This window comes from Mustela lutreola, chromosome 3 (genome assembly GCF_030435805.1).
Source record: "Mustela lutreola isolate mMusLut2 chromosome 3, mMusLut2.pri, whole genome shotgun sequence".
Lineage (NCBI taxonomy): Eukaryota > Metazoa > Chordata > Mammalia > Carnivora > Mustelidae > Mustela > Mustela lutreola.
The window spans coordinates 61,308,343-61,322,405 of record NC_081292.1 but is presented as its reverse complement, the minus strand read 5'-3'; the positions used below and the strand labels follow the sequence as shown (position 1 = coordinate 61,322,405).

The 14,063-nt window shown below is 40.5% G+C and overlaps 1 protein-coding gene across 1 annotated transcript in view; it reads right to left on the bottom strand.

Moving 5' to 3' along the window:
* The window catches only part of TRPA1 (transient receptor potential cation channel subfamily A member 1), a 76,359-nt gene that overhangs the window by 53,320 nt on the left and 8,976 nt on the right, over nt 1-14,063 (bottom strand). Inside the window, exons 2-4 of the mRNA XM_059166234.1 lie at nt 12,609-13,038; nt 4,135-4,294; nt 1,545-1,720 (exon numbers count right to left, since the gene is read on the bottom strand). Coding sequence (XP_059022217.1) covers nt 1,545-1,720; nt 4,135-4,294; nt 12,609-12,719 — 447 coding nt within the window. The 5' untranslated portion in view covers nt 12,720-13,038. The remainder of the gene's footprint in view (nt 1-1,544; nt 1,721-4,134; nt 4,295-12,608; nt 13,039-14,063) is intronic.

The window sequence follows — 14,063 nt, the reverse complement described above, 5'->3', positions numbered from 1 at the left end:
AATATAATTACCTCAGAAAAACTTATTATAAGTTCCAAATTGCCTCTCTTAGAAATGAATATGCAAAACATGATCCCTTCATAAATTTCATGGCTCTTTAAGTCAGTAACCACATGTGTCTTCTGGTGTGTCTGTGAGACTCTGCGATGCAGTTTAAAAGCCTTGTGCTAAACCTTACCCTTTTGGCATTTCCCAGCATTTCCTTTATTTGACAAAACTCACTCACTCTGAGGTCTTGGAAAAAGTAAGAAATCCCCCCAAAAATGTCATTATGTCTTCTGCCAAATCATGCCATCCACCAAGGCATGTTGTCTGCTGTAACAAAAATAGTCGCAATTATGTTTTCTGTCTTCCTGAGGCATTCATCACTGTCTTCCTTTTTATCATTTAATCAGTCAGGAAAAAAAAATAGCAAAGCATGAACTCACAAAAATGAGAACAAAATTCCTAATTTTTACTTTCAACCAGTTATATGACAATTAGGCAAATTATTTCATTCTCTCTGTGCCTCAGTTCCCTCAGCTCTGATATAGGGATAATAATAGTCTTGGTACACAGTTCTGTTTCTTTGAATGAGGATTAAAAAGTTGAAACATATAAAACTTTTTTTAAAAATGCCGATACAGGGGCGCCTTTGTGGCTCAGTGGGTTTGTAAGGGCCTGCTTAGCCAGAGCGAGCCATTTTGGTTTTTATGCAGTAAACTTAGATTGATCCTGCCCCCACAGAGGAACTTACTTAGAAACAAGTCTGGGAAACCAGTAAAATCTGACTGACCAGCCCCTGATAACAGAGCCCATATACCAGAACGTATCAGGTCAGGGAGAGGTAACAGAGCCCAGAATACAAGGATGAGCCATGCCAGGTGGAGACATCCAATCAGGAGAGAACCTCCCTAACCACCCAAGAATGTGGGCCCTGCCTTTTGGGTGTCAATTCTGACCAGAGTGATAGGCTAGTTCAAATAACTACTATAGGGTGAATTGTAATTCAATTGGCCACCTGTGTGTGGCCAGGCTTAACTACATGGCCTACTCTATAAAAGTTAATCTGGGAAGCTGGGAGGGGTCGCCTCTTTGCAAGAAACGGCCCTGGTGGGTCAGTTTGATTCTCGATGCTTGGCGCTAAATAAAGCTTTGATTGACCTTCGCTTTGTATCAGTCTCGCTCCTCTGACCATGGACCCAACAGGTTAATCCTCTGCCTTCGGCTCAGGTCATGATCTCGGGGTTCTGGGATCAAGCCCCGCATCAGGCTCTCCACTCAGCAGGGAACCTGCTTCCACCCCTCTCTGCCTGCCTCTCTACCTACTTGTGATCTCTCGCTGTCAAGTAAATAAATAAAATCTTTAAAAAATAAAAATGCTGATATATAAGAATGCTTTGATAAAGACAAGATCATCACCAATTGGTCAAAAGCAAAACCAATGTTCTCATCACCATATTTCCTTCATCCTGGTTGGCAATGTTGACCACTCTGGCTCAGGCAGAGACCACCAGACTGGGGTCCTGGCTCATGCTATGATGGGGTATGGGTAGCAGCCTTACCTTCATCACCTCGTTGTGCAAGCTCTGCACAGCTATGTGAAGGGGCGCCATCATGCTGCTGTTCCGGAGGTTTGGGTTAGCTCCTTTGCTAAGAAGAAACTTCACACTTTCAACCTGGTTTTTTTCTGCAGCCCAATGCAGAGGGGTATTTCCATAATCATCCATGACGTTCAGCACTAGAAAAATACACCGAAATAACAGATTTTGCATGGACTATATTCAACACCTATTGCATGACTTCAAAGCCAGGTACTGCTGACACAGGCTTTACCTTCTCTATAAAAACAATACAATATAGCTTCAGTTCTCAGGAAACATCTGACTGACACCTAACAGGGATATGCTGAAGTACAGCACCAGCACTGTCAAATGAGTCAGATGTCCGTCTACAGCATCCTCAAGAAACAGATTCTCCTGTTGCTATATGTTTTTATCTTAAGTATGAATTTGAGAAGAGTTATAAAATATTGAGTTTATATAAAAGTAGTAACTATATGTCAGAAACACAACGAAGTTCCATATAACCTTTACCACATTCAACCCTCCAACACCCCACAAGGAACCACGGCCATTTTTTTCAGAAAGATAAAAAAGATGAGACCAGAGGTTCAAAATCTTGCCAATGTTACACAACCAGTATGGAGTTCTGTAAACTGCCTTACTCTTTGAACCTCAGTGTTATTATAGTCAAATTTGGTAGGAAAGCGTGGGTGAGAGGGAGGAAAGAGGAAGTTTAAAATATATATATACTTCACAATGTTTGAGGGGGGATAATATCAAATCATGTCCTCAATGATTCTAGTAGAATGGCCCACAGCAATGGTTCAAAAAAATGTTAATGAGAAAAAAGACACACCACTAATAAACCATAAAGCTAGAACTAGAGTTTGTGCCCCTAATGCACATGTGGTTTCTGCTTACAATTCCGCTACAATGCAACATATTATACTACTTACCTTGTGAGCTCAACATAAGAGTAAGACCTTTTTTACAGCAGTATCTTATATCTATTCTAAAATAGACATGTCTGTCTGCTTTATCAGCCTTTTTAATTAGTGGCAGGATATTATTATGTCTGAGGAGATGGGAAAGTACTCAATCATGAAAATTATTTGGGACCATGTGCAACCACACTGCAGCGACAATGCCCATGTTTCTCCTTTTAAAAATTTATCTTTCCTCTCTCCTTTCATTCATCCAATACCTCATTCTCAGCAACACACCCATACACACATACACACACACACACATGCATATACTCCTACTCTCTCATACTCATCTACATCTTTGGACCAATCTGTCTGATTAAATCACTCCTTTCAAGATTTTCATTCAGCACCAAACTTAAACAGGGGCCTACAATGATAAATTCCCATTCACTAACTAACTAATGAATTTGACCTTTATCTCTATCAGTTTTCAGAAACCATTTTTATAAAGGTCATTGAGACCCTTTTGCACATGGGTTATTGTGTTCTTCTTCCTATTTTAGTTCTTGGGTGCAATTGCTCTTATTACACATCTGAGAACTCCTCCCTGGGCTTCTGTACCATCCATCCCTTATCCACCACCCTTTTCAAAGATCCTCTTGCTAGCTTTTCCTCTGCCATCTGATCCTTAATGACAGTGCTCTAACCTTAAGCTACCTTTGCCGTCAATTTCACGGTCTCCTAAAGGATTTCCATGCACTTCCATAGCCTCTGATACTTTCTATGAACAAAGGTCCTGTGGGGGCAGCCCCCTTCCTTCTAGAGTTCTAGTCTACTGGATATTTCCAATAGTAGATGTCCTCTGGACCTTTCAGACTTAGTATGACCAAACCAAATTCATTATTCTTCACATCTCACTCTCACTATTCTTCTCTTCTTTTTATATGCCTTCTTTTCTGGATAGCTTTACTATTAGCCTAATCTCCTAAATTAGGAAACTCAAAGTTGGTTCCACTGCTTGCTACTTACTCCTCACACTCAATCTCTTATCAAGCCTTGTCCATTCTACAAGCAAAACAGCTCTTGATTCTCTCCCTTTCTCCCTATTGCAATCTCAAAACCCTCATGGACTCTCATCTTCTCTTTGCTACTAAAATAGCTTTTCATTTGTGCTTCCTCCTCCAATCCATCTTCCACAATATTGATGGAATCAGCTCAAGTAACAAAGGTCTTATCACAGTATCTCATGGCTTAAATCTGTAGCATCTCCCTTCCTTATGGGATTACAGTTGAGTTTATCAAACAAGGTTGTGTGTGCATGAGGCTGGATAGGAGAGGATGTTCCGTCTTCTTAGAGCCTTGATTTTATTCAATGATATGCAATTTAAGTGCAGAATGACCTCAATTAAAATAGTAAAGAACTCAACAAATGTGTATAAAGAAAATCTCTGCATGTTGTGCAATGTGCCAGATCCCTGCATCACCCTTTGCATTATTTCAGTGGAAACTAGCTCGAAGGGAAAACCACACTCCTGAGTGAGATATTCAAGCCCTTTATAATCTGGAACTCATCTGCCCTTCAAAATTACTTCATACCACTCTTCCCAATGAATCTAATGGGATGATGTACTTATACAGCTCTCATTGTAACATCCCGTGACCTTCAAAAGAGGAGTCATTGATGATCATCTCCATCAGCTCCACATGACCTTCTGCTGCAGCATGGTGCAAAGGGGATGCATTCATATCATCATATTTGCTTAATTTCTTTCGTTTCTTCAGAAGGTTTTTAAGTCTACATGTACTTCCTTCAAAAACCACCTGGAAGTATATAAAAAATTGTTACCTCCAACAAGCATACATAAAACGTATTAATACAAGTTAATTTTTTAAGGGAGGAGGGGCAGAGGGAGAAGGAGGGAGAGAATCTGCTGAAGGTGGAGGCCATGCAGGGCTCAATCTCAAAATCCTGAGATCAGGACCTGAGCTAAAATCAAGAGTCAGATGCTTAAACCACTGATCTGCCCAGGCACCTCACTACAATCTGTTTGTTAAAAGGTTACTATCACCCAAAATTATTCATCATGCTTATGATAAAGTAAATATTTTTTGAAGAACACAAAATGAGTACAGATATATAGAAGGTACAAGTAGATGCTTGAACATTAATAAATGCATTAAATAAATGATCAGGTTTTCTGATCATAAACTTGTATATGCTGTAGAAATAAAGGCCTTGAGAAAACTTTTATTGAAGTAATTATAAGGGATGTGATCTAAAAAATAGCAAGTATAGTGAAAATATAGAGAAAAATTTTTAAGAATTTCTTTGAGAAAGAGAATGAGCAGGGGCAGAGGGAGAGAGAGAAACAGACTCCCTGCTCAGTGGGGGACTTGAACCCAGGACCCTGAGATCATGACCTGAGCCAAAGGCAGGAGTTTAGCCAACTGAGACACCCAGGTGCCCAGAAACATAGAGAAATTTTTTCAGATGAATATGTACTTATATCAGAGCATGTGGGATTTTTGTTAAATAAAAATATTTTCATGATACAAGGATTAAGTCCAGGAATCTAAATTATTGTCTCATCTTTGACCTTCCTGCTGACAGTTAATTCCCATACAATGTTTCCTTAAGTAGCAGAGCTAGATTTATACCAAAACAGTGTTATGTAACTTACTTGGTTAGTAGTCTAGATGGCTATCCACTCATGCCCTGGGATTACATTATTCCTCCTCTTTTGATTAGTGGGATCCTGCACCAGGCCAAGTCAGCCCAACCTCATTGTTCTCTGCACATTGGAAATCCTAGCTATACTGTGGACTTATGTAGGGCTACACTCGAGGACATGGAGAGGTTGCACAATTTGCCCAAAGGGACTCAGTAAATGGCAAAGTCACAACTTGAACAGGAGATGCATGGAATATGTATTTTGGCTGATTGGTCAATGATGGAAAAACCAACATACAAGAGAAATTGAAGTTGAGGTAAAAAACCATCATCATAGAATGAGCTGTATGATAGCCAATATCATTCTCAATGGGGAAAAAGTGAGAGCTTTTCTGTTAAGATCAGGAACATGGCAGGGATGCCCACTTTCACCACTCTATTCAACATAGTACTAGAAGTCCTAGCCTCAGCAATCAGACAACAAAAAGAAATAAAAGACATCCAAATTGGCAAAGAAGCCAAACTATCACTCTTTGCAGATGATATGTTACTTCATGTGGAAAACCCAAAAGACTCCACTCCAAATCTGCTAGAACTCATACAGGAATTCAGTAATGTGTCAGGATATAAAATCAATGCTCAGAAATCAGTTGCATTTCTATATATCAACAACAAGACAGAAGAAAGAGAAATTAAGGAGTCGATCCCATTTACAATTACACTCAAAACCATAAGATACCTAGGAATAAATCTAACCAAAGACACAAAGAATCTGTATTCAAAAAACTATAAAGTACTCATGAAAGAAATTGAGGAAGACACAAAGAAATGGAAAAATGTTCCATGCTCATGGATTGGAATAACAAATATTGTGAAAATGTCTATGCTACCTAAAACAATCTATACATTTAATGCAATCCCTATCAAAATACTGTCCAGTTCTTTCAAAGAAATGGAACAAATAACCCTAAAATTTATATGGAACCAGAAAAGACCCCAAATAGCCAGAGGAATGTTAAAAATAAAAAATCAAATTTGGCGGCATCTCAATTCCAGACTTCAAGCTCTATTACAAAGCTGTCATCATCAAGACAGTATGGTACTGGCACAAAAACAGACATACAGATCAATGGAACAATATAGGGAGCCCAGAATAGACCCTCAATTCTATGGTCTAATCTTTGACAAAGCAGGAAGGAATGTCCAACGGAAAAAAAGACAGTCTCTTCAACAAATGGTGTTGGGAAAATTGGACAGCCACATGCAGAAGAATGAAACTGGACCATTTCCTTACACCACACATGGAAATAGACTCAAAATGGATGAAAGACCTCAATGTGAGAAAGGAATCCATCAAAATCCTTGAGGAGAACACAGGAAGCAACCTCTTCGACCTCTGCCGCAGCAACATCTTCCTAGGAACAATGCAAAAGGCAAGGGAAGCAAGGGAAAAAATGAACTATTGGGATTTCATCAAGATCAAAAGCTTTTGCACAGCAAAGGAAACAGTTCACAAAATCAAAAGACAACTGACAGAATGGGAGAAGATATTTGCAAACGACATATCAGATAAAGGACTAGTGTCCAGAATCTATAAAGAACTTAGCAAACTCAACACCCAAAGAACAAATAATCCAATCAAGAAATGGGCAGAGGACATGAACAGACATTTCTGCAAAGAAGACATCCAGATGGCGAACAGACACATGAAAAAGTGCTCCGTATCACTCGGCATCAGGGAAATACAAATCAAAACCACAATGAGATATCACCTCACACCAGTCAGAATGGCTAAAATCAACAAGTCAGGAAATGACAGATGCTGGCGAGGATGCGGAGAAAGGGGAACCCTCCTACACTGTTGGTGGGAATGCAAGCTGGTGCAGCCACTCTGGAAAACAGCATGGAGGTTCCTCAAAATGTTGAAAATAGAACTGCCCTATGACCCAGCAATTGCACTATTGGGCATTTACCCTAAAGATACAAACGTAGTGATCCAAAGGGACACATGCACCCGAATGTTTATAGCAGCAATGTCCACAATAGCCAAACTATGGAAAGAACCTAGATGTCCATCAACAGATGAATGGATCAAGAAGATGTGGTATATATACACAATGGAATACTATGCAGCCATCAAAAGAAATGAAATCTTGCCATTTGCAACAACATGGATGGAACTAGAGCGTATCATGCTTAGCAAAATAAGTCAAGCAGAGAAAGACAACTATCATATGATCTCCCTGATATGAGGAAGTGGTGATGCAACATGGAGGCTTAAGTGGGTAGAAGAAGAATAAATGAAACAAGATGGGATTGGGAGGGAGACAAACCATAAGTGACTCTTAATCTCACGAAACAAACTGAGGGTTGCCGGGGGGAGGGGGTTTGGGAGAAGGGGGTGGGATTATGGACATTGGGGAGGGTATGTGATTTGGTGAGTGCTGTGAAGTGTGTAAACCTGGTGATTCACAGACCTGTACCCCTGGGGATAAAAATATATGTTTATAAAAAAAAAAAAAATTCCTAAGCATAAAAAAAAAAAAAAATATTTTGAACCATAAGAACAGATCTTGGAGAGCAAGTTCAGTAAGTTTTTGGCATAGTTGGCTGTTGTCACTGGCCTGTGAAAGTGTAACTCCAAACATATGCTCATTTCCACTGATGTCAGGGGAAAAGTGAGAGCTTTTTTTGAATACCTTATTTTTCTCTAATACTCTTTTTTCTTCCTCTTGCTTTTTATATTCTTTATCATGACTGGACTGAGGATAATTTATCATAAATGACACTGTATCTCTTCCTTATGAAATTTTGTGGTGACAATGTTGATATTCCGCTTTTGACTCATTCTCACAAGATATGAAAAATTCCCAAGCCGAACTTTTTCTAGAAAACCTCATGGCCTAAACAGAATAAATTTACTAAAAAATAAGTAAATCTTTAAAAATAATTTCATTTGATGTTATTAATGTTACTATAGCAAACAAAATTTTATTAAAACCTTAATGTAATGAACTTACTTCTATTACCTTGCCTTGCATTATTTAAATTTTCATGAATACTTTAGATCAAAAGTATGTTGTTTTTTTCAAAAATTAAGTAATGTATCCTTTTATAATATCTGTATTAACTGACAGTCTAGTTCCATATTCTACTTCCCTACTTGAAAATTCTTACTATCTGTTTTATACAAAAAATTAAGAATTTTCAAATTTGGGGCTCAGTCAATTAAGCATCTGCCTTTGGCTCAGGTCATGATTCCAGGGTCCAGGGATCGAGTCTCACATTGGACTCTCTGCTCGCCCAACTCTTGTGCTTTCTCGCACCTTCTCAAATGAATAAAATCTTTAGAAAGAAAAAAAAGGAATTTTCAAAATAATTAAATATAATCATGTTTATTAATTACACTTTCAACTGACTGACAAGAGTGTTAGTCTAAGTTGCTTCTAGAATTCCTTATATTTGAAAGTGTTTAGGTATTAACAAATATGAACAACATGCCATATTCTATTGCTAACATTTTTATAGTGTTTAGATATGATGGTATCACTGATAACACATCAGCCAGAAGACACCAGAAATGGCACTGAATAAGGTATTTTCATATTTGATTGCCAAAGCCAAAGCCAAATTGCAGAGTGTGGGCCAAAACTGAGGCTGTCGCCAAACTCTGACATGTCCCTGAACTGCACACAAGTGCTCTACTCCAGAAGCCAGCCTCTTCTAGCACCATGCTGCACCGTGTCCATGTTGTGCTTAGCTCAAACTATACCAGTCTGTCCACCTGAATGAAGTGTGCCCTGTTCTCTTTCCTTTCCAATCCACCTTCTAAATGCCCTCCTAAATTCTCCCTCCTCCTTGAGGCTTTCGGGAGAGCTACAGGATGCCATTCTCTAGCCTAGCCTTTCTTTCTGTCTCTCATGACTGCGCAGTGAGAGACAGGCCACAGAAGGTATGGTGACATTATAGCACTGACAGTTACTAGAATGCGTGCCATGGATTCCCATGTCTTAAGTGTTTTCTCCACTTTAATTTCTAATATGGTAACTATTGGTAGCTTTAACCTCATAAACAAGCATTTTTTGAAATCATCAATTTTAAGTTTAAAGGTGTTCTAAGACACACACAAAAAAGTTTGAGAAATATTCTCTAGTTCATTCCTCAGACTGTCTATGCTAAATGTGCTCTACACATTTGGATACTTATTTTGCATGGTAGTTTATATATGTAAATAGGTTTTCCAGAAAAAGAAACTGAAGGAAGAAGAGAAATAAGGCAGATCCAGAGCTCTTACAGAGCAGCAGGTGGGGTCATATGGACCCGTATACACCTCAGAATTTCCCCAGACTACCTTTTTAAAAATCAGTGGGAAAAATTAATGGAGCCTCATTCCAATGCTATACTAATATATTGGCTAAAATTATTTCTCAATGTTCCTCCAAGCTTTGCAAATATGAGACCAAGTAATAATCTGACTTTTTTCTGAAGGTATTTCTTATCAAATATTTCATCAAATGAAATGAAAACAAAACATTTTACAAGACAGTAGCTTTTCATAGAAACCACCATAAAATAACTACTTCCTGAAAATGCAGCAACATTCTCCAAACAAATAATCCAGATACTTGCTTTAATTCTACCTTTGGCTGTGACTGGTCATGTTTGACACGCATTGACATAAAATTGTTAAACTACTTAATGTTTTTTAATATAGTTAATAAACATGGAGCATATTAGGATTTACTCAACAACTCAAAGGATTCATTCAACAAATGCCAGGTTGAAATAAATAAAACGAAATCCCTTAAAAGTTTGAACTTTGGTTTTTGCTCTGTTATCACAGAATAGTACCGAATAAATCATTTTTCTATGATAGTCTTTTAAATACACATGAATCACTTTTCAACTACAAAACTCTATGTAACAACCCATAATTTTGGTGAATGAATGATAGAACAGGGAGCATGCAACCATTTCTAAACTTAAACAGATTCAATAATAAAATTAAAAATGAGGTTCTTTCAGAAATACACTGTTTCTCAATGTCTCACTCTACCAAAGAAAGTGTCTAATTACATTTGGAAGTATTTTAGCACTTGAATTTGATGTTCTCCCAGTAATAAAGGGATTACACTGCCCACCCTGCAGGGCTGGAGAGAACAGTCTACAGGTCTGATCAGTGACGTGCTGTCAACACAAACCCAATTACATGCTCTAGAGGACAAATACTAGGCTCAGACGCTCATAAGGTACTGCTGAATTCAAAATGACAAAAGAGCATCTAAGTACTTTATATAAGCTCATCAGATGTGCTAAACAGTCTGGATTTAGTACAGCATATGTTAAATTGGGTTTTGAAGAGACTTTTTAAAGTTCTGAAAGTAATTCGGGAATGTCATTTAGACAGAATTATTTTATATTCACTCAATATAGTTTTATTTTTTTGTTTTGTTTTTTTGTCACAGGGTTACTTCAGATTCTTTTGGATTCCAAACTACATGACTAGATACAGAACATAATCACTTTTAAAGAAACTAATTCTAAGCACTTTAAAACAGAGGCATCTCTCTCTCTGTGTCTGCCTTTCTGCCTACTTGTGATCTGTCAAATGGATAGATAAAAATCTTTAAAAAAAAAAACACAGAGGTATCAAATGCATTTGTTCTAGGTTGCTTTAATGAAATACAAGCAGTAATGGGGTAAAAAAGAGGGAAGCAGGTGAAAGATTTTGACAAATGAAGGGTCAAATGCTTAGAGTGTCATGGAAAAAGGTAAAGGCCTCAATCAGATGGTTCTCTGTCCACATTTCTCATCTTGTAAGGTTTCTTCCATCCTTTGATTTTTTTTTAAGTATTCCTGAGATGGTGTGGAGATGCTGGAGAAAATACTATACACCACATCTTTTTAATCAGAAAACCTTTAGAGTCAGAACTCTCTACAGTATTATAGGTACCAATTTGTAATTAGTCTCACCGCTGACATTCCTACAGAATGATCTGGAATTACTTTAGTTAATAAAATACATAAACCCTTCAAACTACAAGCTCTATTGTAGCCTCTAAAAGCCTTAAATCACATAAATGGCTCTACTTGACTTAGGCAATAAAACTACATGAGCTACAAACAAAAATATGAAGTTTGAGACTCTGTGCTGTAGAAATCCTTTGGCAAATATCTCTTGAAAACAAAACCACGTTGGTAAGTGAAGTATTTCTGAGATTTGTGAAATGTACAATTTTCTTCCAGTCTGTAATATTAATTCCAAAAACACTATCCTAGCCCTGGAACTCAGAACCTCAATCCTTTGGATTAAGCCAAAAGACCCTAGTTAATATGTTTATATTAAGGAGAAGGGAAGAAAAAAAGTGTTTGATCTGGATGTGCAAATAGGGGAAGGCTGGTTTGTCAGTTTATGTGATTCATTACACGCACTTGTCTCAGTAACAATCTGTGCAACCTATTTAGAGGTCAAGCTGGTGATTTCTATCAAAATTAAAGCTGCACACACATCTTGGTTCTGCTAAGACTTTGATATGCATGCATATTCACTAATATACTAACAGAATAAGCTATATCCACACTCATTACACAAGCACATGTGTGATAGCAAAACACAACAAAAACAAACACAACCTGAGAGTCCACTCATGCTGAACTAGTGAAGTAAATCATGATACATTCACGTAAGGGAATACTATAAAGCTCCAAAAACACAGTGAGGTACATCTGTAAGTGAATTTTAAAGTACTCTAAAATATAATTTTGTGTCACGTGTATGTATTTGTTCAAACTCCTCCTCTCCCGCGCTCTGGAAAATACTGGAGGCACTGATAACACGGTTCCAATTCAGGAAATGGATTTGAGGTAGGGGGTGGGGTCGAAAAGACTCGTAATATTAACGGTAAAAAAACAAAACAAAACAAACAAACAAACAAAAAAGACCATTCCTCCTGCTGACAACGGGCGGAAAGCCAGGGGCGGGTTTGCTGAGCCCTCAACAGCCTTGGTCCCCCGACCCGGCAGTCTGCAGCTAGTGCTGCCTCTTGGGACGGACGCCAGGGTGTCCCGGGAACCATGCAAGCGACCCAGCCCATCCTAGCCCTGAGCGCCTCGAGAAGCCCACCCATCCCACGTCAAGAGGCCTCTTCTTCCACAGTCCTTCCTGACGCCCCCACTCCCCGGAGGAGCCCGCCAGTCCCGCCAGTCCCCGTATTGGGGGTAAGTCTCCCCAGACTGCAGGTGCCCGCGCCGGGGTAAGGGCAGGTTGAGCAAAGCGGCAGGCAAACTGGCCTAGCAAACGCGGCCCTTCGCCCCCCGCCCCCATTCTCAGAAGGTCCCCAGTGCTCGGCGTCCTCCCGTCGCGGGGTTGCCGGCTGGGAAACCCCGAACGCAGGAGCGCAGAGTTAAGCACTGCCGCCCCCGCCCGGCTTCGGACCCGTCCCGCCCACCCATCGCCCGGAGTACCTTAAGCGAGTCCTTGGAGTCGTCCATGTCGTTCTCCACACCCTGGTAGACTGCGCCCTGGGGCTCCTCCTGCTTCCCAGGGCTCAGCATCTTCCTCAGGCTGCGCCTCATCGACCGCACCCCGGCGCCACCTGCGCCAGCTGCTCCCCACGTGCGCGGGCACCCGCGGCGAGGGAGCGCGGAGAGCTGTCGGCGCCTCGCTCTCCCCCAGGCGGAGAGAACTTCTGGAAGGGCTTTTGCGTCCCGGGCTGCTAGCAGTGCAGGAAACAGGAGGGGCACGGGGAGGAGGCAGGGACACAGACCTCGTGGCCGCCCTGAGACTGTCCCCCGCTCGCCGCTTCGCGCCCAGAGCACGCGCGACTTGCCTGTCCCGGCTGCGCACACTTAGACTCAAGGTGTCAGGTCTGGGTGGATCCAAGGAACCTGGAATCTTTTATAATAAAAGTAGTAAGAACCTCCCACCCACTGGAGTGGGGCGCGGGGGTGGGGGTGGAGGATGGCTGAGGTTGGAAGTGGAGAATGAGAGGATAACCGAGTCCCTTGGAAGATTTTTCTCTTTTAGGATTCCCTCCCTCCCCTCCCCCAACGCTTCTGAGTTTGGGTGCCCGTTGCGTTTTAGACTCTTTGAGTCGGAAATAAGATTTTTATGAACACTTCTCTTTCCAGAAGAATAGGGAGAGAGATTAAACCCTGGCACCGATTTGAGTAACTAGATCAGGTCCCTTTGAAATAGGTCCCATCTCCTGTGGATGGCAATACTAATCTCACGATCTGGTGTTTCAGAATGGCTAAAAAAAAAAAAATCACTGTTAGGGTAAAGGTAAATCACATTGACTGCTCTCGGCTTGTATACCCTCAACTTTGTTTGTGAAAAGCTTATCTTCACGGGCCTGCCCTACATCTATTAATCGACAGCCTGTGTGTAAGTTGTGGAGAGGAAGGTGTTTTCCTCTCCGCTGACCAGGCTGCTTTTCTCTCTGTTCATACACTGGAGCCTTTGAAACTGTAGCAGTTATGTTTAGGCTACAAGATTAGAAAGGAAAAAACTTCTTTCAAAAAGTGACTATACTTTGCACAGGCCAAAACTTTATCAGCTTCTTGTTTGGACAATCTGTGCGCTCCTTCAAGGCTCTGGGTTGTCCTAATCACACGGCAATCTCCAGTATGTGTCACAAGACCCTCATGGCTCCAGGACCTGGCGTAGATCCTGTGCTAAATAAATAGAGGTTTGTGGACTTCTTGACCTAGGGGCTACGCTGGGCTGAACGTAAGGGCAGGTAATGTGGCATGATGTTATTTGGGGACTATGGAAGCTCCCCCCCCCGCCCCCCCCCCCCCCCGCCAAAGCTATCAATAGATTTTGCAGGTTGCCATCTGTTCCACCCATAGAATAGAATTCCTTAGAATTCCCTAGAAGGATATATTAAGGTTATTCCTGTTTACCAGGTGATGGGC